At 42.2% G+C, this 27317-nt stretch overlaps 2 protein-coding genes across 6 annotated transcripts in view; both read right to left on the bottom strand.

Moving 5' to 3' along the window:
- Positions 1–459: 459 nt before the first annotated feature.
- Positions 460–13536, bottom strand: exd2 (exonuclease 3'-5' domain containing 2). 2 transcript variants are annotated; one of them, XM_056477136.1, is made up of 10 exons: positions 13386–13536; positions 11901–12098; positions 10089–10265; positions 9279–9529; positions 8802–8931; positions 7439–7737; positions 5473–5579; positions 4378–4513; positions 2450–2812; positions 460–1669 (listed from the first exon to the last, which is right to left on the bottom strand). In XM_056477136.1, exons 2-10 carry the CDS (start codon positions 12072–12074, stop codon positions 1453–1455), a joined length of 1854 nt encoding a protein of 617 aa, XP_056333111.1. In that variant the 5' UTR covers positions 12075–12098; positions 13386–13536; the 3' UTR covers positions 460–1452. The 2 variants fall into 2 exon arrangements, with proteins under 2 accessions (XP_056333111.1, XP_056333112.1); XM_056477137.1 differs by having other exon boundaries at positions 10104–10265; positions 13386–13533.
- A 1889-nt stretch (positions 13537–15425) lies between these two features.
- Positions 15426–27317, bottom strand: part of numb (NUMB endocytic adaptor protein) — a 63457-nt gene continuing 51565 nt past the window's right edge. Inside the window, exons 4-11 of one of the 4 annotated variants that reach the window (XM_056476595.1) lie at positions 27001–27033; positions 26227–26301; positions 23537–23677; positions 23124–23328; positions 21876–22181; positions 21110–21253; positions 20720–20872; positions 15426–18723 (exon numbers count right to left, since the gene is read on the bottom strand). In XM_056476595.1, coding sequence (XP_056332570.1) covers positions 17939–18723; positions 20720–20872; positions 21110–21253; positions 21876–22181; positions 23124–23328; positions 23537–23677; positions 26227–26301; positions 27001–27033 — 1842 coding nt within the window. In that variant the 3' untranslated portion in view covers positions 15426–17938. The remainder of the gene's footprint in view (positions 18724–20719; positions 20873–21109; positions 21254–21875; positions 22182–23123; positions 23329–23536; positions 23678–26226; positions 26302–27000; positions 27034–27317) is intronic. The other 3 variants (XM_056476598.1, XM_056476597.1, XM_056476599.1) reach the window with 3 other exon arrangements.

Below are 27317 nucleotides of genomic sequence, written 5' to 3'. Positions count from 1 at the left end.
ATTAAAGACAACAACAACACTACCATGGATTTAAAATGAAAATAAGAGTCATTTTCATTTCACAAGACCTTTACATATGATTTGCTCGTCCCCCAATGAGAGGTGGGGTTAGGGGATCACGTCTCCATTTAAAAGTGGTATGTTTTGATACGAATAAATTGTATAAAATCATACGAATTAGCCACTTTCCTGACAATACGTACAATAGTTACGTTTCCTCATGAGATCGGGCTGGATTAACCACACTGATCTTAATCGCCCACTTCAGATTTATCACTCAAGTGACGAAACCACAAAGCTCTTTTTAACATTTCTATAGACTATTTATGAAATCACGATTTTCTAAGTAATAAACAGTCCAACTGTATGAGTGTCGGAGTGTTTTGTGTTTCATGCCAAGTGTTTTCAACCAAAACATCTACAGAACAAAGAAAAAGGACAGCCACCAGCACCAACTCATCCAGTCTTAACATATGAAATTTAATCTGTTACTGACATTAAGGAAACACGGCAGCTTTCAATGGGTTACATCTGGACAAATGCAAATAAAAAGAAGCGCTGTGGTGTTTCTTAAGTTAAATTATAAATGTTAGGCTCAGGCTTCAACGTCCTTGATTTGGCCATCAAAATTCATCATCCATGGAGCTCAATCTCTGGCTGAAAGCACTATAAAACTGTGGTCGAGTGGTGTTTTAGCATCACTTATCTTCGCTAAGTCAGGGGTATTTATACACATACCAAAATTGGTGTGCTTCAGAGGTGTCCTGACTTTACGGTACTTAAATTATATGCAAAGCTGTGCTCAATTTGGTCCAATCTTTCAAAAGGTAAATGGAGTTTTCCTCAAAACCCACTAAACAAAAACACAGACTGAAACTGTAGACTGTAAAGCTCCGTTATGAACACTTACATAAAAATGGCCGTTTATAAGTATAGCCTCAGAAGGCAAATTCATCTAACACATAACAAAACATCTAATATGGCCTCAAACCTGCAAGAATTGTGAGCTATGAATGTTTTACTCAACTCACAATTAAGAATTAAGAGCAGGTTTGGGCTGGTTAAAATACAGTAGCATCTACTCTTCACAGGGAACTTAAATGCTTTTCTCTCAACGTTTTAAGTTAAAAAGTGTGCACGTTCTTCGCTATTTAACCGATCACCCTTTCTCTGTGCACATCCTTGAGTTTAAGGTTCTGCCGTTCACCACAGTGGCTTCTGATCCCCAAAATAGTCTCTTACCCAATCTCCATTGGGTCCCTTAGAGCCCAGATCAACTGGGGCCACAGTCTAGTCTTTTTTTTTCCCCCCAAACAGCAGGGCGAGTCTGTCTCTAGTACACACTCAAACGATTTAGGACAAGGACACCAAAGTGTTACACACATATAGTGGAAACCATCCTTTCCCAGCAGCTGTAGCACAAAGTCTCTTTCTGATTGTGTGGTGAAGCGCTCAGTTGAGCAGGATTTTCAGATCCTCACCGTACTTGCGCAGATATTTGTCATGGTTGTGGTTGACGCACCAGAGCGGGGGCAGATGTCGGGGCTGCATGCTGGTCAGAAAGTGCTGTCGCCAGCGGCACTCCAGCTCCATCAGGCCCCGGAGACCCTGCTCAGCATACGCCTGCACCACCTTCAGTCCATGTGGCACGTAACTCTCATTACTGATCCTGCAGGGGCAAAAAAAACACCAACTTCAACAACTAAGTGTTTCTTAATCCAAGGCTTCGCAACCCTTATGTATTAGGGAAATGAACTGTAACCTATCTTTACCCTATCTATTTCTTCAGCTGTTCAAAAACATCTCTTCAACTTTAACCAGAAATAAAGTTACTTTGCTTTTGTTTATGATTGGAATCTGTGTACGACAATACTGCCATATATAATACCTAGTTCAACCACTACACTGCATCCTACATACAGCTGAAGTCGGAATTATTAGCCCTGCTCCTGAATTATTAGACATCCTGGATCATTAGCCCTCCTGAATATTTTTCCCCAATTTCAGTTTAACAGAAAACTATTTTTTCTAATCATAATAGTTTTAATAACTCATCTCTAATAACTGATTTATTTTCTCTTTACCATGACAGTAAATAATATCAGACTAGATATTCTTCAAGACACTAGTATTCAGCTTAAAGTGACATTTAAAAGGCTTAACTAGGGTAAAGTTACGGTAATTAGGCATTGTATAACAGTGGTTTGTTCTGGGGGACAATCTAACAAATATTGCTGAAGGGGGCTAATAATATTGACCTTAAAATGGGTTTAAAAAATAAAAAACTGATTTCATTCTAGCCAAAATAAAACAAATAAGACTTTCTCCAGAAGAAAAAATATCATAGGAAATACTGTGAAAAATTCCTGAATCTGTTCAACATCATTTGGGAAATATCTGAACAAGACCAAAAATTCACAGGAGGGTGAATAATTCAATGATCTCTCACCTGGTTTCCAGCGCCGCCGCGTCCTGAAGCACCTCCTGCGTGACCTGCTGGCCGTTGCAGAAGCAGCTCTGAATGAGGGACAGCAGCTCCTCTTTTCTAGCTGTGGGCATGCCGTCGCTGGCGCTGAGGAGCGCGCGTGCGGCCGAGCGCACCCGTCGGCGGTCTGCATCCTCCAGCAGCCGCACACCCTCTTCACAGCCCTGTGGCGCCGCGTGCTCCTCCGCCAGCTCCGCCTTCAGCGCGCCATCGTGCACGTTTGAGGCCGCGTGACATGCCGTGCACAGCAGCAGGATATCGTGAGAGTTGTGGTCCTTCATCTCCGATGGGAAGTGCCGGCGGTACTCGTGTGGGACGATGTTTTTTCTAGATCAGCACAGAAAAACAGTAGGATAGTGTGTTCATATTTGGTACTTTCATACCTGTAGTAGATTTAGGGGGCGATCACACAATGTGCTTTTCACTGTCCAATCAAATGAGAGCAGAGGTGGAGTTTCGTTGAGGTCACAGCAGTGTTTGTGTTGTCATGATGACTACTGAGACTTTTAAAGATGGAGACCGCGAGGCGCACTGCACTGCTTTTTGTTGACAAGAAAAAAAAATAGTGCACTGCACTTTTTATGTTGCTAGGCAACCATTCAACTAGCTGCATATTGTGCAGTGGTAGCTTCAGAATCCCCGCCTCCTTTGAAAATGCTAGGAAAAATTGTTGTTTTTACTCCACTACACTGAATGCAACGGTTAAACTCACTGTTTGATTGGATAGATTACATGGGCTGGATTCACTGGTCAGACGCACTAGTAGCACACCTGCTGGTCATAAGGGGGTAATGCCGGATGGAAAGCCAACAAAAAATGGACCCAAATATATTTATGGTTCTATTCATATTTATAGTAATCGTGCTTGGTGTGAGCTGGGGTTTAGTCTTGGACTCAAATGTCATTTGGATGGTCATATTTTATTCTTCTGAATCATTGTAGTTAGCCAATTTCTTATAAGATTTCAGTCGACTAGATCTACTCCAGATGAAGTTGACTTAAATCCAACCTGTTTAGTTAAATCTTAACTAAAAATGCACAGAAACTGACATTTCTGGATGTATTATGCTGAAAACCAAACTCAAATGCTTGGTAACATGTTTTTAATGTATAGATAAGTATACGTGTACTTCTGCAGAATATCCACAGAGCTATTTCAGCTATTTGGATCTTTGACCGTTGCGTGCTTGCATGCTAGTTAACAGTGCAGCAACGAACCACCATTGCAATGAATGGGTTTCATAGCGCATTGCTTTCTGCATTCGGTGTGAAAGAGTGCTTCAGAACACACACAGACTATGTATGGAGCAGAGAGTGAAACCAAAACACTGCGGAGCTGCATAGCCTGAAAAAAAAATTTTGTCCCCTTCAAAACCAAACCGAAAACAGTGTTCAAAAACCGAGGTCTGTATTGTACCGTAGGCTAACTGTATTGTTGCATCCCCATAATGAATGGGGGGGGGGGGGGGGATATGAACTGTCCCTTTAAGTACAGTAACCAAGTTTAATCACTTAAAGGGTTCGTTCACCAAAACATTTTTTCATCATGTACTCTCCCTTGTTTCAAACCTATGAGTTTTTCTTCTGTTTAACACAAATGAAGATATTTTGAGGAAAGCTGGAACCTGTAACCATTCACTTCCATAGTATTTGTTTTTCCTACAATGGACGTCAATGGTTACAAGTTCAGCATCTTCTTTCATGTTCAACAGAATAATGAAACTCAAAGGTTTGAAACCACTTAAGGGTGAGTAAATAGTGAGTACATTTTCATTTTCAGGTGAACTATCCCTTTAAGTATTTTACACCTCAGTCCATTAAACTCATACAAGTAGAACAGCTGTGACGATGACCAAGCAGACACAATAAACACAGGAAAAGTCGAGACCAACCTGATGTAGGACTCCACTTTCCCGCACACCACACAGAGGTTCTCTTTGGCGGTGAGGTAGTAGTCTTTCTCCGAGTCTGGCCGGCCGGATGGCTCAAACAGCAGCCGGACGATGAAGGGATCTTCACTGACTAATTCTGGGATTCAATTAGGAGCAGATTTCACATTTTACTCACACTGCATTCATTCTGCTATAACAAGATCATTCAAACCCTGTAGCTGATCAGTCAACACAGCTTACTCTAACAGTGCACTGAAGGGCACCTATCAAGTAAACATCACTTTATAAGGTGTTTAAACACAGTTGTGTGGCAGCAGTGTGTGAATATAATCAGCTTCTAATGGTAAACATGTATTAATTGTATTTGTTTATAATCAGACTTGATGTAAACAGTCTGCAGAAACACTCTGATTGACATTCTTCATTTGTACGTGTCATCAGAGGGGGAAAGCCCTGCCCATTAGTGACCATCTCTCCCTCATTAGCATAGGACATCAGTCTTGTTGAATCTGCCACTATGCTGACACACAGGCATTTGCAGCTCCGCCCTCTTTTGAAAAAAGCACAATCTCATTTGAATTTAATGTGACAGTCTGTAAAATGGCAAGCTAAGAGTTAAGGCCTAAAATAGAACAATTTTCCTTATAAAATTGATTCCTTATAAATATAAAGTCCATTTTAATAATTTGTAGTTTTGTTAAATAAAATCTATATATCTTTCATTGAATTTATTTACCTGAGTACTTTGAGCAATTTGTTGAGTACTTTAAGTCATAAAAATGTTACCCTGGTAACTAGCTGATATAGGTTTAAAGAATTTTATTATTTTTATTACCGTTTTTAAATTCAAGTAATGCATTTTAAGATTATAGTTTGAGTTTATGGTAGCGGCAGGCAAAATGAGCAGGTCTGTTATACTTTTTGTGTGATGTCCCACATTAATATTATAGTAATACACTTATAATGCACTACTGGTGCTGGTAATCAGATTCAGAGTAAAAGGCTCTGTAAATCTCATATACTGCAGAATTGAAACAAGAAAAAAGTTAAAAATCACAGCAGATGGAGTTTTAGTGACTTTCAATAACACCGTACCTCCTATACCCTTTTCCAGGTACCATTTAGCTTTCTTCTTGTCACATGTGCAGAGAGGCTGACCGTCAGGAGCATGAAGAAAACAGTTATCATAAAGAGGAGATTTCCTGAAACACAGCAAACGTTTTACGGTCTCCATTGTTGCTTTTTGAACAAATGACATATATAGAGTTTAAAACTCACAAATACACATGCATACATGCGTACATACATACATACATACATGCAAGTAATGTTACTTTAATGTTTCATTTCATTTAAGGTGTTTTCTAGAATAAGACTTACATTATTCTTATTTTGATCATTTTATATTTTGTTTGAGAGACTCTTTTTAAGGAATCTATAACCTTGATCAACATAACACACATTATGAAGAGACAATCATTCATCATGCGAATATAAACATGTGAACAAACACTGTATAGCTGCAAGACATTATCTTGTGTTAAAAACTAGCCTAGAGCGTCGTCTGCTGTTAAACACTAGCCTAGAGCACCATCTGCTGTTAAACACTAGCCTGGAGTGCCATCTGCTGTTAAATACTAGCCTAGAGTGCCATCTGCTGTTAAACACTAGCCTAGAGCGCCGTATGATGTTTAAAAACTAGCCTAGAGCGCCGTCTGATGTTAAACACTAGCCTAGAGCGCCGTCTGCTGTTATAAACTAGCCTAGAGCGCCGTCTAATGTTAAACACTAGCCTAGAGCGCCGTCTGCTGTTATAAACTAGCCTAGAGTGCCGCCTGCTGTTTTAAACTAGCCTAGAGTGCCGTCTGCTGTTAAACACTAGCCCAAACCTCCATCTGCTGTTAAACACTAGCCTAGAGCGCCGTATGATGTTTAAAAACTAGCCTAGAGCGCCGTCTGATGTTAAACACTAGCCTAGAGCGCCGTCTGCTGTTATAAACTAGCCTAGAGCGCCGTCTAATGTTAAACACTAGCCTAGAGCGCCGTCTGCTGTTATAAACTAGCCTAGAGTGCCGCCTGCTGTTTTAAACTAGCCTAGAGTGCCGTCTGATGTTATAAACTAGCCTAGAGTGCCGTCTGCTGTTAAACACTAGCCCAAACCTCCATCTGCTGTTAAACACTAGCCTAGAGCGCCGTATGATGTTTAAAAACTAGCCTAGAGCGCCGTCTGATGTTAAACACTAGCCTAGAGCGCCGTCTGCTGTTATAAACTAGCCTAGAGCGCCGTCTAATGTTAAACACTAGCCTAGAGCGCCGTCTGCTGTTATAAACTAGCCTAGAGTGCCGCCTGCTGTTTTAAACTAGCCTAGAGTGCCGCCTGCTGTTATAAACTAGCCTAGAGCGCCGTCTAATGTTAAACACTAGCCTAGAGCGCCGTCTGCTGTTATAAACTAGCCTAGAGTGCCGCCTGCTGTTATAAACTAGCCTAGAGCGCCGTCTAATGTTAAACACTAGCCTAGAGCGCCGTCTGCTGTTATAAACTAGCCTAGAGTGCCGCCTGCTGTTTTAAACTAGCCTAGAGCGCCGTCTGATGTTATAAACTAGCCTAGAGTGCCGTCTGCTGTTAAACACTAGCCCAAACCTCCATCTGCTGTTAAAAACTAGCCTAGAGCGCCGCCTGCTGTTTTAAACTAGCCTAGAGTGCCGTCTGATGTTATAAACTAGCCTAGAGTGCCGTCTGCTGTTAAACACTAGCCTACAGCGCCGTCTGCTGTTAAAAACTAGTCTAGAACGCCATCGGCTGTTAAAAACTAGCTCAGAGGGCTGTTTGCTGTTATAAATAACCTAGAGTGCCTTTATAGCTGCTATTAAGAATGAGCCCAAAGCTCCAACTGTTGGTAAAACTAAAGTCAGAATCCATTCCAGAGAAAATTACGATGCATTCTGTAATTATAAAAAAACTAATTATAATGCATCTATTTAATTGCCCTAACCCTGGTTAAGAGCCCCCCACTGTGACTGCTTTGCCCATCAGATAGTAATCCTCCAGCTCCCTCATTACCTGGCCGAGTACCCGACTCCCAGTGGTTTGCGTTTGTTGCGCCGTGGGTCTGGAACTTGCTGGTCTCCAGACTCGGGACTGTCCACAGTGGATTTTCGACTCCTCCGCCGTCTCTCACCCTCTTCCCCGTCTCCTCCACAGCGCCCCCTGAAGGGCACGTCCACCAGCCCCTGACAGCACGCGGACAGGTGGAGAAACACCGATTCACCCTCCGCAGGCAGGTGGCGCTCTGTCTTCATGCCCAGTAGGTGGAAAAACAGTGCAATGGAGATCTGGGCGTCACGGGCTGCATACGTTATCTGGTGAACACAGTATGACAAACCATTTACTGTAGTCTGCATATGCAAATGAGGCAGTGATGAGAGAGTTTGAGCAGTCATGTACAAGCCGTTGCTATCATTTAATGTAAAAAAATTGCAGGAGATGGAACAAATCATAAACACTACTTGGCTAGAACACAACCAAGGTGGAATTATGTTTATAGTGTGCATTTGGAGTGTTCTAGCTTTACTCTTTGAATTAAGCAGAATTTTTTCTTTGTAGGCATGAGCAAACGTCTGAAAAACAGCCTAGAACACCAACCATAGGTAAAACACGCATAGAGCGCCATCTGCTGTTAATAACTAGCCTAGAGTGCTGTCTGCTGTTAAATACTAGCCTAGAGCGCCATCTGCAGTCAAAAACTAGCATAGACCGCCATCTGCTGTTAATAACTATCCTAGAGCGCTGTCTGCTGTAAAAAAAAAAATAGCCCAGAGCACCATTTGCTGTTTAAAACTAGCCTTAAGCTCCCTCTACTGTTAATAAATAGCCTAGAGCACTGTCTGCTATTTAAAACTAGCCTAGAGCACCATCTGCTGTCAAAAACAAGCCTAGAGCGCTGTCTGCTGTTAAAAATAAGCCTAGAGCGGCGTCTGCTGTTAAAAACAAGCCTAGAGCGCCGTCTGCTGTTAAAAATAAGCCTAGAGCGCCGTCTGCTGTTAAAAACAAGCCTAGAGCTCCGTCTGCTGTTAAAAAATAGCCTAGAGTGTCGTCTGCTGTTAATCTAGCCTAGAGCTCCATCTGCTGTTAAACTAGCCTAGAGTGCCATCTGCTGTTAAATACTAGCCTGGAGCGCAGTCCACTGTTAAAAACTATCCTAAAGCATCACCTGCTGTTTAAAGGTAGCCTAGAGCGCCGCCTAGTGCTCAAAACTAGCATATTTTGCCATCTCCTGTTAAAAACTAGCCTAGAGTAGCGTCTGCTGTTGTTTTGCACAAATAAAATATTAGTCAACATGAAAAAGGCTCTGGAGGACTGCAGAAACACTGGCTAGGTTTGCTGAGATGATGATGATGATGATGATGATGCTGCTGCTGCTCACCTGTTCAGGGCTCAGCTCTTCCGCCTCCCAGTCACTGCAGCGCAGCTCCACTGATTTGTCCAGCGTGACGTTCAGCAGGTCTTCAGCCAGAGACTTCAGACTCAGGCCGTTATTCAGCACAGCTTGCTTACTGCAACACAAACACAATGGACCCTTTTCACAAGACTGTTAAGAGGCGTTTAATTCAGCAGCCATCAGCATCTTAAAACCTGGAAAGTTTTTAATATTACATTTATTAAAAACATATGAGCATTTCATTTATATGCATGTGTGTATTATATAATATTTGCATGAAATTAGAAAAAACAAACCCCTTGTGAGGCGTTTCTAATGCTGCGTCTATCAAGAACGCATGATTATACAGTGTCATGCAATTGCAATAAAAAAAGTCATTATAATGAAAGTCAATGGGGCAAAAGCAGCCACCAACATAACGAAAGGGTAGTAAATTTGAACAATACACAAGAGTGTGTGTACCTCCGTCTGAGGGCTAGATATCGCAGGTCTACAGTGCAGCTCAGAGTCAGACCGTGGTCTTGCGCCAGACGTTTGCCGTCCTCATAACAGCCCACACCGACCTTCAGCACCCGTGGGTCCCGGAGCAGCCCCACCAGAGATTTAGGCAGCGGCGCATCCCGAAACGCCAGCAGGCGGACCAGCACACAGCGGCCCGAGAATGAGGAGAGCTGCAGCAGAGACACCGCAGACACACGGCCCTTCACTGACACCTGAAGTAGAAGAAGAGCAGGAGAACCACAAGTTACCAAAAACCTCACGTCCACACAAACACAAGCTTCACTTCTGATCCAGAGGTCGTGTTAACCGAAGATTCACATCTACTGATTGCAGTTGCATGATCTGTGTGGAGACCTGGAGATAATGCAATAATAAAAATAACTGTTAACAAAAATAAATAAATAATAATAATAATAATAATAAATCAATTTTAAAAAATTATATACAGTTGAAGTCAAAATTATTCGCTCTTCTGTGAATTTCTCTCAATTTTTTCCCAAATGATGTTTAGCAGAGCAAGGGATTCTTCACAGTATTTCCTACAATATTTTTTCTTCTGGAGAAGGTCTTATTTGTGTTATTTAGGCTAGAATAAAAGCAGTTTTTTATTTTTTTTTAACCCATTTTAAGGTCAATATTATTAAGCAAATGATTCTGACTTCAACTGTACGTCATGAATCAACAGTAACTGGGAGTTTAGTGAATCTCTGTTTTACAGTGTTAAAGTCTCACCGCCCCCTCTGATCAGACTGCAGACAGACGCATGCTTACACGAACTCTTTTTACCCATTCACAGTCCAGGCCCAGCACTGGATACATGGACAGATCCTTCTGTAGAGCCGGCCAGAGATTGTCCCAGTCCTGAGGAGAGCTGATGACCACTGGCAGCTCCTCCAGCAGCGTGTGCGCCCGCAGGGGATTCTTGGATACTGGCGGTGCTGATGGCTCCTGCAAAGAGTTAATCATTTCAGCGCAACACCACACCACCTGACAAGTCTTGTCACCTATCTAAGTTTCAGGATTAACAAATAATAATCAGAAGTGTCTTATATGAAAGGCAAAGGCCTCTAGATGACGCTTATTTGAGCACAATAAAATCTGATCATGTCTTGATGTTGACTGATTTGATTAGGACAGTAAGGTCTGACTCTGCTTAGACTAAAGTCTGCTCACTGAACCTTCAATAATGTCCAGTATAGAATATGTGCTCATGCTGCAGTGGAAACAGAATGAATATTGTGTATGACTCCATCATGAGCTTGGAGGACTGCATCCATACATCTCTGACATGACTCAAATCACTGATTAATAAAGTCATCTGGAATGGCAAAGAAAGCCTTCTTGCAGGACTCCCAGAGTTCATCAAGATTCTTTGTGTTCATCTTCAACGCCTCCTCCTTCATCTTACCCCAGACATGCTCAATAATGTTGATGTCTGGTGACTGGGCTGGCCAATCCTGGAGCAGCTTGACCTTCTCTGCTTTCAGGAGCTTTGATGTGGAGGCTGAAGTATGAGAAGGAGCGCTATCCTGCTGGAGAATTTGCCCTCTCCTGTGGTTTGTAATGTAATGGGCAGCACAAATGTCTTGATACCTCAGGCTGTTGATGTTGATCATCCACTCTGCTGATCTCTCGCACGCCCCCATACTGAGTGTAACCCCAAACCATGATTGTTCCTTCACCAAACTTGACTGATTTCTATGAGAATCTTGAGTCCATGCTGGTTCCAGTAGGTCTTCTGCAGTAATGGTGATGATTGGGATGCAGATCAACAGATGATTCAGCAGAAAAATCGACCTTCTGCCACTTTTCCGAATGATCAACCAGAAGTCGAGTTATTATTTGTTGATCTTACAACTGGGATCCTCAACAAGACTTTTCTATATGAAAAGTTTAATCTAAGAGAAATAAAATGTTGGCGGTAGAGGAAAGCAGTGTCGTGTGCTTCTGTTCTCATGTCTGACAGCTTGTTCTTAGTATTACGTTAGCATCATGATGAATGAGCGTGGTTAATAGACACCGATTAAATCCCCGCATCCCCACTAAGCAACCGGTTTCAGGGTTTACCGTGGTTTGGAGACATCAAGGTTTTAAAACAGCTAAAATTAGTTAAAACATTCCTACAGCATGTGTAAGGTTTTTTTATGACTATTATATTTAGTTTTTTAGAGCAACAGTAACAGACCACATCAGAATCTACAGGTCAGCTCATGATTCAGCAAACATCTGAAAAACAAATCTCTTATATACCAACATCCAGCATGCTGTAGAGCTGAACAGCGGAGACTTAAATCCACAGAACAGAAAGATCTTTAAAGACGCCTTTTCAAATTGTAAAGAAATCAGTGTAAAGACAGCAGAAGTCAATGATTTGCTTGAATTATTTAGCCTGACTGCTCCAAAATACATGAAATGTTTCTTAAAATAAACTATATTGTGTTCAATGGGGGAAAGCTGCTGTTTTTATTTACACAGATTTTAAGAACAACTTATCGTAGAGCAGTAATCACAATACCACGATATTTTTTATCCAAGGTTATCATACCGTCAGAATCTTATAATCGACCCACGCCTGACCCCTACCTGCGAGGGCTGGACGGCGGCATCTCTCTGGGCTAGTATAGGCTCAGTGGGTGTGGCGCTGGAGAGAGTTTTCTTCTTCTTCTGCGCTCGGAGGCTCCGCCACAGGAACAGCCCACCGAGAGTGGCTCCCAGCATAGTGGCCAGAGCGGCGGTGAACGTGCTCTGCTTGGACATCACTGCAGCTGCACCAACTCCACACTACACACACAAACACACACACGTGCGGAGTGTGAAAGGGGCTATTAAAAGTGTTCAAGCAGACACAATATCATTAGTGGCAGCGAGCGAGAGACTGTTCAGATGATGAGGATGTCGACTGTAATCAACAAACGGCCTTAATCACACAATGCACTACAGAATGTTTCGTTTTCAAACACACGTATTCTCTCAGTGGACTCTGCTGGACATTCATCTAATAACATTATTAAAATGTTAATAATAAGACGCAATTTATAGATCAATAAATAAACAAGCTGTGTCGCGATCAGTCAATCCACTGTCCACTTCATTCCATACAACTGTCAGCAAGTGCTTTTATTTTACACATTTCATGAATTTAATTATTTAAGATTTCCCCGGCTGGGTCAGTTGGTGTTTCTGTGTGGAGTTTGCATGTTCTCCCATGTTGGTGTGGGTTTCCTCCGGGTGCTCCGGTTTCCCCCACAGTCCAAACACATGTGCTATAGGGGAATTGAATAAGCTATATTTGCTGTAATGTATGTGTGTGTGAATGTGTATGGGTGTTTCTCAGTACTGGGTTGCAGCTGGAAGGGCATTCGCTGTGTAAAATTTATGCTGGAATAATTGGCGGTTCATTCCGCTGTGGTGACCTCTGATGAATAAACATTTATTCCAGCCATATCTCTAATATTGTTGCCATTTTTACTACAACATCCAATTATTCTACTTATTATATATTGTATAAATGCCATATGCTACATCCGTCTATAAGTACTCAGTTTACCATTGTTTATTGGATTAAGTCTCTACAGAAGAGTCATTTCAGTGAATTCAGCTAGTTTACATCATTTATTGTAACACTTCCTGTCTGACGCAAAGTTACAGCTGTTTTATTATCATGACTGTGCGATTCTGTACACCAGGGCAAAACATACACAACAAATCTATTAAACCTGATTTAGAAATGACACTGACTATAACACAATACTGATTTAACACACAGCTCTATATTATTATGAACTGAAATCAACATACTCGCGCGTTTGTGAAAACGTGTTTTGAAGCATACAGTTATATACTTCGTCCAAAACTAAATCAACAGTTTAATTTGAACAGAATATCAATTAAATTATTTAATAAATAAACCGTCATCGAATTATGCGGACAAAGCACTTTATCCCCAGCGTGTGTTTGTGTTTAGGATGTAGTATCTCATTGTAGCAGCCTTGCTGGGAGCTGCGAGGCGAAATGAATGGTCTTCCTAATGTCTAATTCTCGTGTAAATGTTGCTGAAAACACACATACCTGAAAACTTGGCAGATGTCAGTGTGTGTAAAGCCTGAAAACAACTGTAGACACTTTCACACACACGCCTGTGATGAACAGCTGCAGCGCGTCTTCTTCTGCGGTTTTATTCCATCGGCGCGCGAATACAAGCTGCGCGCCACAGCGACACCACCACTGGAGAAGCACATTACACACGACAGTTACTGAGGTAAAGTTGCTTTTATATTCGTACATTAATTCACTTTTAAACAGTGACAACTTTGAGTATTTTGAGGTAAAGTTAGTTTTATATTCCGACATTCGTTCGGTGACAACGGTCTCTATATAGTTTACCACACAACTGGGTCTGAAATGGCACGTATGACTTCAAATCAACATTAGCACTGTTTAATTGACTGAACAACGTTGTACTTTGATAGTTGTTGGCTGCTATATGATTTCCCTATTTAGAATTAGCAACTATATTATTATAAACTATATTAGTATACGAGTATAAAACCAATTTTACCTCAATTTTGAGTATTTTAGGACATTTTAACTTCAAAACATTAGCACTATTCAACTGACTGCTAATATAATTTCCCTACTATATTATTGAGGAGAAAGTCTGAACACGCGAATATAAAACCAAATTTACCTCAATACGAGAGTTAAAGGGGATATTTCACTCAAAAATTAATATATAATCTGTCAATATTTATGCACCATTGATTTGTTTTAAACTATTGCTTTCAGTTGAACACTAAATATTGTATATTAAAGAGTATTGTAAACAAGTATCCATTTACTTTAGTACTAGATTACTATGTCAATGGCTGCTGCTTTCCAATTAAGGATATTTTAGTAAATTAAAACTTCCTATGAATTTAAATAAACGTCTTTTAGATGTTTAGATGTTAATCTACAGTGCTATTTTGGTTGCGACGTGAGGTGACCAAAATTAATGTCAATTTGCTGTCAAATGCCGGCGTTGATATTCAGTTGGTTTTAGGCTGTGGCATGAACTAAAATCCAACATCATTTTAACGTCATGACATGACCCATACGACGTCAAGTCTAACATTAGTATACGTTTATTTTTGGTTAGTTTTACGTTGTTAGTTACTTAACAAAAATTTTACGTCACTTTAATGTCATAATGTGACATCCATACAATGTCAAAAGCTCACATCATTAGCCATTGCTCTTTGGTTGATTTTATGTTGTGTCGTTGGGTTCTGACGTCAACCCGATTTTCATATACAACCAAAATTCAAAGTTATATTCAACGTCTAAGTCAATTTAAATGTAAGAATTTTGCAGGATCGAAAAAATTTGTGACTTTTTGCTGATTTTGCGGTGGATTCAGCGATTGTGGAATCACGAAAAACTAGGGGGTCTGATTATATAAGAAAAATTCAAATAGGAGATTTTATTAATAGTCCCTTAATTAATGATGTAGGTTATTTGCACTTGCTGTCCCCCAAAAAGTAGAATATATTAATCCAGACAACAGCAGGTTTCATAAGTACCTTTTTCAGAGTCCATCTGTGAAGCAAAGTTTGATGAGACGACTGCATCCAAATCATCGTACATGTTTATTTAACGGTGGCAGAAAATGTTAGAGGTTAGTATCAGCATGTTAGTTTTAAAGGGGTCCTATTATGCACCTCTTCACAAGGTTTAAAATAAGTCTCTGGTGTCCCTAGAGTGTGTGCCATACATGCCTGTGTGTCAGCATAGTGGCAGATTCAAAATTCTAATGAACAGATGGCTGCTTCTCACTCAGAACTCTTTATGCTAATGAGGGAGAGATGGTCACTAGTGGGCGGGGCTTTCCCCCTCTGATGACACCTATAAAGTGAGAATGTCAATCAAAGTGTTTCTGCAGACTGTTTTTATCAAGTCTGATTATAAAAATGTAATTAAAAAGGGGAGGAGCTGCTCTATGCCCCGTCCTCTCTTCATATTTAAGTTGAGATTGTCAAACATCGAATTAAAAAATGCTCATTTAAAAGCATTTAACGGGATTTTTAAAAACAATGCAACAAGATGTCAGAGACAACAGAAGCAAACAACTGCTTTCCTCGACCCACCAACATTTTATTTGATCTCTTAGATTAGATTTTCCATAAAGAACTGGAATAATACAATGCAATACTTACAAAATGGAATCAAAACCTAAAAACGGGACTGATCATCTTCACATCTGATAAAAACAATAGGGTTCGTGGAATTGTATGAAAAGCAGATAAAATAAAAATTGACTGCAATCATTTTTGGAGCTGGAACCACAGTTTCTCCCGAGACTGATGTCATGTCAATCGTAGATGACGGATTAGTACAGTGCTTGTGCTAAAATTAATGTAAAATTTCTCATCAAATTAAAACAAAGTGGCTTGGAAGGTGACGCTGTCAATAGTGTTAAAAAATTAATTAAAAAATTTGCTAAAAAATAATGATGATATGTAGGCAATAAAAATCAAAGGACTGATACTATAGTACAAAAAAAAAAAGGTTAAAACGACAGCATGACAGACAGATAGCATCGTCTGGGACCTGTGCGATTTACAGATCCTCCAAAACCCAGTCCATTCTGATTATCTATTTACAAAAAAACAAACATCCAAACTATGCATGGTGGCCAGAAGACTTTAACCAAATGACGAAAGAGACGAGAAATGAAAACCGTCCCTTCACGCTCATATATATATATATATATATATATAGATTTGCTCTTTTCCAGTATGCACACAAAATAAGCCTGCACCTTTGGAAAGATTATTTACAGCTCTTCAGTTAAATTTCAAAGCTATTTAAAATATACTTAATGCATAAAAATAAAGATTTTGGCATTCTCTTGCTTCTTCCTCTTCGTCCGCGAGATGGCTCGTCCTTCAGGTAGCCAGCAGTCATCCAGCCTGCTAGGGGCGCCGTGAGTCGGGTTAGTCCTCAACAATATGAGGAGCATCTATAGAATCGATTCACCATCATCTCCAATTCATCTCAGACAAAAGTAGTTGTATTTGTTGCGTTTTTTTTCCGAGGGGTGGTTGGCGGGGGGGCACCTTCATCAACCCCGTCCATGTCTCCATTAGTTCATATCACAAGCAAAAATCCAAATACAGACAAACTAACAAAAAAACGAAAGATTACAGTGGCTGAGAGAGCTGCAATTTAAGAAAACACATGCAATTACAAAACGCCAACCTATTAAGAAAAGATCCTCGTCAGTTTGACAGCATACATGTTGCGAATCCTTACAACACATTATTAAAATTAATAAAACGCGCTGCATTTTCTCACAACACATGCAAACAAATGTTTCAAGCGGAGCCACAACATGATGGACCCGGCTTTTTACGTTGTGGTTATTTAGGCTAATAATATACTACGTTAAAATAAACAAAAATAACTCACCTTACCTTTCCAAGATCACGTACAACCGAGCAACAGTCACGGCACAATAAGCAAATCCCAGCCGGGTCCGTCATTTTTAGTGTCCCGTTGACACATTTCAGTTGTGTTTAGTTGTGCTATTTGCATGTGTATTTTCTTGATTTGTTTGCGTTGTGAGAAACGTTTTTTGTGTGTGTGTGTTTGCGTTGATTTGTTGTCAAACTGACGAGGATCTTTTCTTAATTTGCTGGCGTTTTCTGCAACTGCATGTGTTTTCTTAAATCTCGGCATGTTAAGCTCTCGGGAATAGATGGAGATATGGATCTAAAGTGGTTTTGCGGAGTCGTTCCCTGTATGGCTGGCTCGCCATTAAATCGAATTGTCCTTTAAAGTCGCTTCATCAACCCCCATCTGTGTCTCCATTAGTTCATATCGCAAGCGAAACAAACAAATATGGACGAACTAACAAAAAACGAAAGATGGGGATGTGCATCTGAAGTGGTTTTGAGGAGTCGTTTCCTGTATGGTTGGCTTGGTCGTCGCTTGTAGGTGGATCTTGAATATTTTGTGGAGCTTCATCAACCCCGTCTGTGCCTTCGTTAGTTCATATAACAAACAAAAACCAAATACGGACAAACTAAGAACAAATGAAAGCTGGAGATGTGGATCTGAAGTGGTTTTGAGGAGTCGTTCCCTGTGTGGTTGGCTTGCTATGAAATCTCATTGTTCTTCAAAGTCGCTTGTAGGTGGATCTTGAATATTTTGTGGAGCTTCATCAACCCCCGTCTGAGCCTTCGTTAGTTCATATCACAAACAAAAACCAAATACGGACAAACTAAGAACTGAAAGCTGGAGATGTGGATCTGAAGTGGTTTTGCGGAGTCGTTCCCTGTATGGTTGGCTCGCCGTTGAATCACATTGTCCTTAAAAGTCTGTTGTTTGTTGTCCTTATAGTTGGATCTCGAATGCTTTGTGGAGCTTGCGGGGGGTGGGGGGATAAGGGGTGTCTTACCTTCATCAACCCCATCTGTGACTCCATTAGTTCATATATTAAGCATAAACCAAACATGGATGAACTGCCAAAAAGACGAAAGATGGAGATGTGGATCTGAAGTGGTCTTGAGGAGTCGTTCCCTGTATGGTTGGCTCACCATTGAATCTCATTGTCCTTCAAAGTCTTTTGCTTGTTGTCCTTATAGCTGGATCTCGAATGTTTTGTGGAGCTCGCTGGAGAAGGGGTTTGTGGGTGATGGAGCGGTGCGCTGCTGCGACCGGCTCTCCAGTGCAGCCCACTGTGCCTCAAAGGCATCAGCTTGCGGTGGATTTGCCCCGGCCTGTCCAGCAGAGGATGCCGCTGCCCAGCTGTTTGCCCCATTGAAGGCTGCACTGGGTTTGGGTGGTGGCTGGAGAACCACAGTATTGGGCACCGGAGGTAGCAGAGGTTTACCGAACGGACTGCACACGGGCTGGGGCTCGAACTGGGTGGCGGGTGGGGTGGAGAAGGGTGAAGCCTGAAGCTGCGTTTGGGCCACAGGAACCGGCACTGATATGGGCTGAGTTTGTGTGGCAGATCCAAACACATTGGCCACCATCTGAGAAGGTGTGATGCCCACTACTGGAAACGTAGGTTGTGCGTAAGGAATCCCGTTGGACACTGGGAATGATGCGGGCGCTTGTGCATGGAAAGCCGGCTGGCGTGGAGGTACAGACGGGACTGCAGATGGAGGAATTGGGGGCATGAAGGGTGCAGATGGGGGCATTGGGACAGGCACCGGGGCAGGGAAGGGCTGCTGAGCAGGAGGTGTGCTGGTCCTGGCGGTGGGAGCAGGTTGGTGGGCTCGGACAGATTTGGTGACCTCCTCCAGCCAGCGGTCGGCTTCTGATGGGGTGCGCTTGTGAGCAGAGGCGGGTGTAGAGAGAGTCGCACTCACTGCAGGTACAGCTCCTATACTGGGGGCAGGGTTCGGCCACTCGCTCCCTGCAGGACAGAAAAATCTCATTTAAGTTGCAACAGTTTAAAGGATGAAATGAAATGAAAATAAAGTTATTCAGATGTTACTTTTAACCTAGTGTGCTCCAAAATAGTTTATATTAGAAGATACAAACCTGATATAAACATCCAAAGCTTGCAGTTTGTCACTTCAGCCTAAATCAGAGGGGTCAAACTCAGTTGCTGGAGCTCCGCAGCTCTGCACATTTTAGTTCGACCCTGCTTCAACACACTTACCTGTAGGTTTCAAACAAGCCTGAAGGACTCGATTATTTTGATCAGGTGTGTTTAATCAGGGTTAAAACTAAACTGCAGAGCTGCAGCCCTCCAGGAACTAAATTTGACACCTGTGGCCTAAACTATTACCATTTTTTTTTGACGTCACCTCTTCAGTTTCTCATCAAATCTTCTGACCAATCAGATGCTCTGTAGTGACTGACATGCCCCACCCCCTTCTCATTTGCTTTTCATTTGATGTGCTTGAGCTCAACAACTCTTATTGGCAGAGCTGTAATAAAAACCAAACGCTATTGGCTTTTAAGGGGAGGAGTTACTCTATGCCCCACCCTCTCTTCATGTTTCAGTTGAGATTACATCAAACATCGAATAAAAATGCACATTTCAAAGCACTTCATGGAACCTTTAAAGTCTGGGTAAAAACAACAACTCTGAGCATAGTTATAAACACTTTATAAATGTTACTGGAACCCATTACAAAGATGTATATGTCTTTTTTCTAGTCCAAATGTAACTCAAGAAGCATTTTCTAGACAAGTAAAAAGCATCGTCTTGTTTTCAGAATAAATATGTGAAAATTATGAGTTTTTCCTTAAGTCAAGCTGAACATTCTGCCAATGGGGTGAGCAAATCATTCACTGCACTTAATGTACATTTAATATAACAGGACGTGAATGACAAACACGGCATGTCAGCTCATTAGCATCTACAGTTAACATGCACAATCGGATGAGTGCGCACATGAAGATTTGACATTATTTTATGCAGCAGCTGCTAACAATAGAGCAGTCTTATGGGCCGATCACACCGAACATGCCTTTACGTTTCCAAAACGCGAGGTGCTCCGCAACGTCTTTTTGTTGACATTTTTTTTGGTCGCTAGGCAACCACTGAATCAGCTGAGCATTGTGCGCGAGTGTTGCTGTTGATATTAGTATAACTGTAGTATTTAATAATATTGTGACATTCGAGATTCATGCAGCACCGGATAACTCAAAACAGTGTCCATTAGGCTCTCCTCCATCTTTAAAAGTCTTCGTAGTCATTATGACAACACAAACACTGCAGTCACCTCAACGGAAACCCCGCCTCTGCTTTCATTTGATTGGACATTGAAACGGACACGACTGACGTAACGCACTTTTCCCGCTCAGAGTTGACATTTTTTCAGCTGCGAACGCACAGGCAAAAACTTGAGGCGCAGCAGGCAGTTAAAACACGAGGTGCGCAGGTTCATCATCAGCGCGCAAAACGCTCGCGGCCAGGGGCACCAGGTTAGGACGATTCTAAGGGCCCATACATTTAGGCAGTCCCCAGAGGCATCGTCAAGGGCCCACTACTACAACGCCCCCGCCAAAACCCCAACATCCCCCAACCCCCAGTCGCCCCCGCTCATCACTTTCAAACACGTCAATCACCGTCAACCCCCACAACACCCCCCCCCCAGCTCTTCTCTTTCAAACGCGATCACCCCCCCCGCCAGCTCATCACTTTCAAACGCGGTCAATAGTGAAGATCACAGCCACCCGCCTCACGGCACCCCCCGGTCTTCACTTTTAACACGATAACTTGTCAGAGGGCCCGTAGCGGCTAGCGGCTCCCCTGCTCGCGGCCATTAGTAAATCATTCAAAGAAGATGCCTATCAACGCAAAAAGCGCGATCGGTGTGATCAGCCCCTTACACTGAAAGCAAGATGCATTAGTGAGCGCTTGTTCTGCGTGGCCAGCAGGAAGCCGGTCCTCTTACCTGTGTGTGCTGCGTGTGCCGGGGCTGTGTTTGGGGCTTTAGCCCAGGGGTTAGTCTCGCGGACGGGCAACGGCGGTGGCGGCAGCACAGGTGAGTTAGCTGCAGCGGTTACAGTGACGCTAGGCGGAGGGAAGGCAGGAACTGCACCATTAACTACAGCAGCAGACAGGACCAGTAGATTAGAGACAGAGCCAGACACACACACACAAACGAACACACATTAGTGGGTTGAAAAGACTAGCTGATTAGCTCTGCCACTACTCTATAGGGATGTAGCAATGAACCACAAGCTGGTTTAAAATTGACAGCAGACTAGTGGAGTAGTAACCATTGGTGTAAGCAAACACAAATGCAAACAAACAGACACACAAGCATGCAACGCACACTGACCTGGAGCCGCGGGTGACTGTGGTGAGGAGGCTGGTTTGGGCATGGGTGCAGAGGAGAAGGGGTCTTCTGGAGGCCCGCTGAAGGTGGACGTGATCTGAGTGCACAGAGAGCTGATGCTGTCCGTCTCACCCTCCACCTCCGGCACTGACACACACACACACACAACACATTTATATCATCTGATGGAAACTAGAGCATCGTCACACACACATACACACACAGACAGAAGCATGTCCATTGTAGTGGGGCTGGGTTGAAACTAAAATGATCTGTGTGTGTGTGCATGTGTGCTCTAGGCTAGTTTAAAAGGCGATGGCGCTATAGGCTAGTGTTTAACAGCAGACGGTGCTCTGGGCTAGTTTAACAGCAGATGGCGCTCTAGGCTAGTTGTTAACAGCAGATGGCGCTCTAGGCTAGTGTTTAACAGCAGATGGCGCTCTAGGCTAGTTGTTAACAGCAGATGGCGCTCTAGGCTAGTTTAACAGCAGATGGCGCTCTAGGCTAGTTTAACAGCAGATGGCGCTCTAGACTAGTTTTTAACAGCAGATGGCGCTCTAGGCTAGTTTAACAGCAGATGGCGCTCTAGGCTAGTTTAACAGCAGATGGCGCTCTAGGCTAGTTTTTAACAGCAGATGGCGCTCTAGGCTAGTTTAACAGCAGATGGTGCTCTAGGCTAGTGCCCTCAACATGCATTGTTTTTTTTCATGTGAACACAAGTTTTTTTAGAAATAAAGGTGAGGAAAATGTAGCCTCTGCCGGGCATTACCAGTGTTTTTGATGGGGAAGTCAGACTTGCGCTGCATGGTGGAGGGCAGCTCGTTCATGCGCAGCGACATCTGCCGTTTAAAGGGCGATGTCTTCTGGCTGAGCGCCGGGAAGCCCCTGAAGGAGCCCTGGCGAGCAAGAGCCTCCACCGGAGCGTGCCGGCGCGGGATGACGTGAGGATTGCCGTCCTGCAGGCCCAGTGGAGCCATGGGCAGAGGAGGAGATGAGGAGCCATTGGGGCCCGCCAGAGTCACCACCACTGGGTTACAGGAGCCGCCGGAGGAGCTGCTTAACACTACATCTGAGTCTGAGAGAGAGAAAGAGGGAGAGATTTTTTATTTGACTTTTCCATTATCTTTTTAATAATAATATTAGTCATTTTCCTATTTCTGTATGTATTATCAAGTTTCTAATAGTTTTTATCATGTATTTATATATGCATTATATACACTCACCGGCCACTTTATTAGGTACACCTGTCCAACTGCTCGTTAATGCAAATTTCCAATCAGCCAATCACAACGCAGCAATTTAATGCATTTTAAGCATGTAGACATGGTCAAGACAATCTGCTGCAGTACAAACTGAGCATCAGAATGGGGAAGAAAGGGGATTTAAGTGACTTTGAACGTGGCATGGTTGCTGGTGCCAGACGGGCTGCTCTGAGTATTTCAGAAACTGCTGATCTACTGGGATTTTCACGCACAACCATCTCTAGGGTTTACAGAGAATGGTCCGACAAAGAGGAAATATCCAGTGAGCGGCAGTTCTGTGGGCCCAAATGCCTTGTTGATGCCAGAGGTCAGAGGAGAATGGCCAGACTGGTTCCAGCTGATAGAAAGGCAACAGTAACTCAAATAAGCACTCGTTACAACCGAGGTCTGCAGAAGAGCATCTCTGAACACACAACACGTCCAACCTTGAGGCGGATGGGCTACAGCAGCAGAAGACCACACCGGGTACCGCTCCTGTCAGCTAAGAACAGGAAACTGAGGCTACAATTCACACAGGCTCACCAAAACTGGACAATAGAAGATTGGAGAAACGTTGCCTGGTCTGATGAGTCTCCATTTCTGCTGACACATTCGGTTGCTCGGCTCAGAATTTGGCCTCAACAACATGAAAGCATGGATCCATCCTGCCTCGTATCAGCGGTTCAGGCTGGTGGTTTACCTTACTTTATTTTACTTTCACAGGACCTTTGAGCTAAACTCGGAGCACTCTTGGCTCTGGTATTCGGCAAACGCACCTTTCTTGTTGTCCTGCAGCTGCCTCATGACCTCCTCCCGTTCCGCCTGCTCTGTTGCCGTGGTGACGCGGAAGGATCCCTCCCGTGTGAACGTGGTGCGGTTGGCATCGAAAGTGGCCGTGACGCCACACTCTTTCTCCCGCTTCTGCTTGCGCTCCAGACAGGCGGCAAACGCGCAGCCCACAGCATGACTCAAACGCTCGCCCTGAGAAACACAATCATCACACACACACACAACACGGCAGGGCTGAACATTATATCGTCTGAACAGAAATTTGAGAGATATACAGGAGGGCTAATAATTCTGAATTCAACTCTATATGCTAATAAATATCAATGGGAATCAGGCGCACTTGTCCTAAATACCCAGAATGCATTCTCTATAGCAGAGCCGGTGTTTAGGGATCTCTCACCGAGTCTTTGATGGCCATGAAGCAGTGGCAGATCCAGCGGCGCGTGGTCCCGTCTCGGCAGATGTAGGAGAAAGCGTGCTCAAAGTTACGATCCGGCGCGCAGAAAGAAACCTTCTCTATCGTCTGGTCAAGAATGAGATCCTGCCAACAGAGCAAAACGGAGAGTGTTTGCAGCATGTAGTCATACATAAACCTTTGAATGTAGTGCACTACTTCACTTTCAGGGAATATAAATAAATAAATAAATCAACCCTCTGGAAGAATTTATCATGCAAAAATCACATTCATAAGGGGTTAAAAACAGTTGTGTGTGAATAAATGCAGCTTCTATTGGTAAACATGTATTAATTCTACGTTTTATACTCAGGCTTGATTAAATCAGTCTGCAGAAACACTTTGATTGACATTCTCTCTTTGTACGTGTCATCAGAGGGGGAAAGCTCCGCCCACTAGTGACCATCTCTCCCTCAATAGGATGTTATTCTAGTTGAATCTGCCACTATGCTGACACACAGGCATTTGTAGCTCCGCCCTTTTCAGAAAAAGAGCACAATCTCATTTGAATTTAAAGCAACAGGCACCAAAACACCACAGTTAGGATCAAAGCCTAAAGGGATCAGTTTCAGAGAGATATAAACATTGTCTGTGTGCCATTTTGAGCTGTAACACACACACTCTCGGAGACAGCAGAGACTCGTGAAAAGGGGCACAATAGGTCTCGTTTAGTGACCCTAAACCACAACCCCAGTAATAAGTGTCAATTTTTGGAAAAATCTGATTTGTGCGTCATCTTGAAGCTGATTAAAATAAGCTATTGATGTCTGGTTTGTTAGGATTGGATAATATTTGGACGATTTATAATTATTTGAATATCCAGAGAGCTCAAAAAATTCTAAATACAAAGAAAAACACATTTAAAGTCTTGATAATGAGTATTACTAACCAAAACCACACTATTTATAGGGTTATGGATATACATTTACAAAATGTCCTTATGGAACATAATCTTTACTTAATATTCTGATGTTTTTTTGACATAAAAGTCGATATTTTTGACTCACACGTGGTGTTTTCGGCTTTTCCCAATAACAAACCCCTGCAACTTAACAGGTTTTGTGTCTCAGGGTCACATTTATTAATTTAATTAATAAAGCATTATGCATTTGAAATGAAAATGCAATTTACAAGACTCAAAACTCACTTATTTAAGATGGCTTTAAATACTTAATTGTAACTATTGTTGTGTATACTTTTATATTATTTCTCTTGTTTTTTTGTTCTTGAGTTGCCAGAAAGGCACCTTTAAATAAAATGCATTATTATTAATAATATTATAATTAAATATATTTAATAAAAACACTATCGATTAAAAGTAGTACATGTTTTCCTTCCTTTTAAATATGTATTTATTTAGCCAAACTGCAGCATGCATTTATGCACGGTCACCAGCAGGTGGCAGCAAAGGCTGAATTTGACAATTGCGCATGAATATACAGGTCTTGTTCATTCATCTGCTCCTCTTTCAGAAATCTCACACACAAAATAAAGTGAATCATTCAAAATCATATTTAAAAACATTATTTAAGTGTTCAGTGTGATTCACATAGTTCATTTAAAGGTTTTTAAATGTATAGATTATAACGTTGTGCTTTGTCTATTATTGATATCAACACATTATTATTTTAGTTTGTAATCGAGACGCTATTACTTTTGTTATATTTAAAAGTACACAAGTACCACAATACAGAGTTACATCCACAAATACCAGTGAAAACTACTGTGCCAAAAGAAAGCCCTATGTAAACAGTGTCCAGAAGCGTCGTCGATTTCTCTGGGCTCAGAGGCATCTGGGATGGAGCATCTCACAGTGAAAACATGTACTGTGGTCAGATGAATCAGTATTTCAGGTGTTTTTTTGGGAGAAATGTACGCTGTGTGCTCCAGACCAAAGAAGAAAAGGATCATCCAGACTGTTACCAACAACAAGTCCAAAAACCAGGGTCTGTCATGTTATGGGCTTGTGTCAGCGCCCTTAGCAAAGGTAACTTGCACTTCTGTGATGCACCATTAATGCTGAAAAGTACTGATAGATTTTGGAGCACAGTATTCTGCCTTCTTCTCCAGGGACGCCCATGAATATTTCAGCAAGACAATGCAAGACCACATTCAGCACACATTACAGAGTCCTGCAGCGGAGGAAGAGGATACAGGTACTAGACTGTCCTGCCTGCAGTCCCGACCTGTCTCCAATAGAGAATGTGTGGTGCATTTTGAATTGCAAAATGCTACATTGAAGACCCCATGCTGTTTCCCACTTTAAGACTTGTTTGCAGGAAGAATGGGTCAAAATGACACCTGAAATACTTCATCACTTGGTGTCTTCAGTCCCTAAACGTCTTTTAAGTGTTGTGAAAAGGAACGGCAACATTACAAAGAGGTAATGCTTTACTGTTACAACTTTTATTGAAATGTGTTGCAGGAACCAACATTGTAATACGTGTTTATTATGAAAAAACAACTCTAATAATCATGAGCAACACATTAAATAATGTGTGTTGTATTGTAAGTAAATTTAGAAACCACTTTCTGTTTTATTCAGCTGTTTCTGGATTGTGGTTGTATTTTATGCAGATGCACATCCCCTACAAAATCATCATAATCACTCTAGAATTAAGTTTTTCCTTCAGTACCTTTGTCTTGTCGTCTACAACCCTCAGCCCATCAGCAGAGACCCAGAGCACCGCTCGAACAGCCTTCTTACCCGCCTGTGTGGACACACAACACACACACACAATGAGAAACACAGGAGAACACACACACACACACAGAGGCCCTTCACCCTGTTGCACTTTCACATCAACTCTTTCACCTATCAACAACACCTGAAAATAGAGGACAGGCTCCAAAATAAACAGGTTACAGCAGCGTTAGAAGCAGACATGGAGATGAGAAACAAATGAGGAAGAAAGAGTAACCACACACACACACACATCCTGATTGGGGAGATCGTCTTCACACACTTACCTAAGTGCAGAAAAATCACAAACACACTTCCATTAAATGAAAGCAAACAAAAATTGTGACTCGATTGACCCCTTCACACACACACACACACACACACACACACACGCACACACTCTTCTACTGCTGCTGGAGCCGACTAGGTCGTCAGTGAACACACATTCACACTCGTTTGAGTCCCCGAACATACTGTATGCAGGTACGCTAACACACACACATAATTAGGACGCATCACCTTTAATATATATACATATATACATACATACATATACACATATACATATACATATATATACATATATATATATATATATAAAATCACACAGAGGGTTTTGGACCCAAACCCGCTCAGATGAAGACCTTTACTTGACAGTGCTCATGTTCACATGCTTGCATACAGTATGTTTGGGACGGCACATTAAATCGCACACAGCAAAACTTACTTTTTTAAAGAAGCCCTTGAAGACCTTTCTGTCCTGGAATGGAGGGTGGATAAGGGGATGTTGGTGGGAGGAAAAGGCAGGAGAGGGTTACAAATGAACGGAGACACAGTGACTCTCTGCTTTTAAGGGGGTTTGATGGTTAAAATGAGAAAGTGGTGTGGTATGGAGAGGAGAGGAGGGGGGAAAATAAATAAATGAATAAATCACACCTCTAGCACACCAATCAGACGCCAGACTCACCACGTTATTTATTGGTTGGTGTGTGTTGATGGTTATGGTTATGGTTCTAGTACTACCACTATGTGAGTTTGATTATT

Source organism: Danio aesculapii, chromosome 17 (genome assembly GCF_903798145.1).
Source record: "Danio aesculapii chromosome 17, fDanAes4.1, whole genome shotgun sequence".
Classification (NCBI taxonomy): domain Eukaryota; kingdom Metazoa; phylum Chordata; class Actinopteri; order Cypriniformes; family Danionidae; genus Danio; species Danio aesculapii.
The sequence above is the reverse complement of the archived record's forward strand: the minus strand, read 5'-3'. Positions and strand labels throughout refer to the sequence as shown.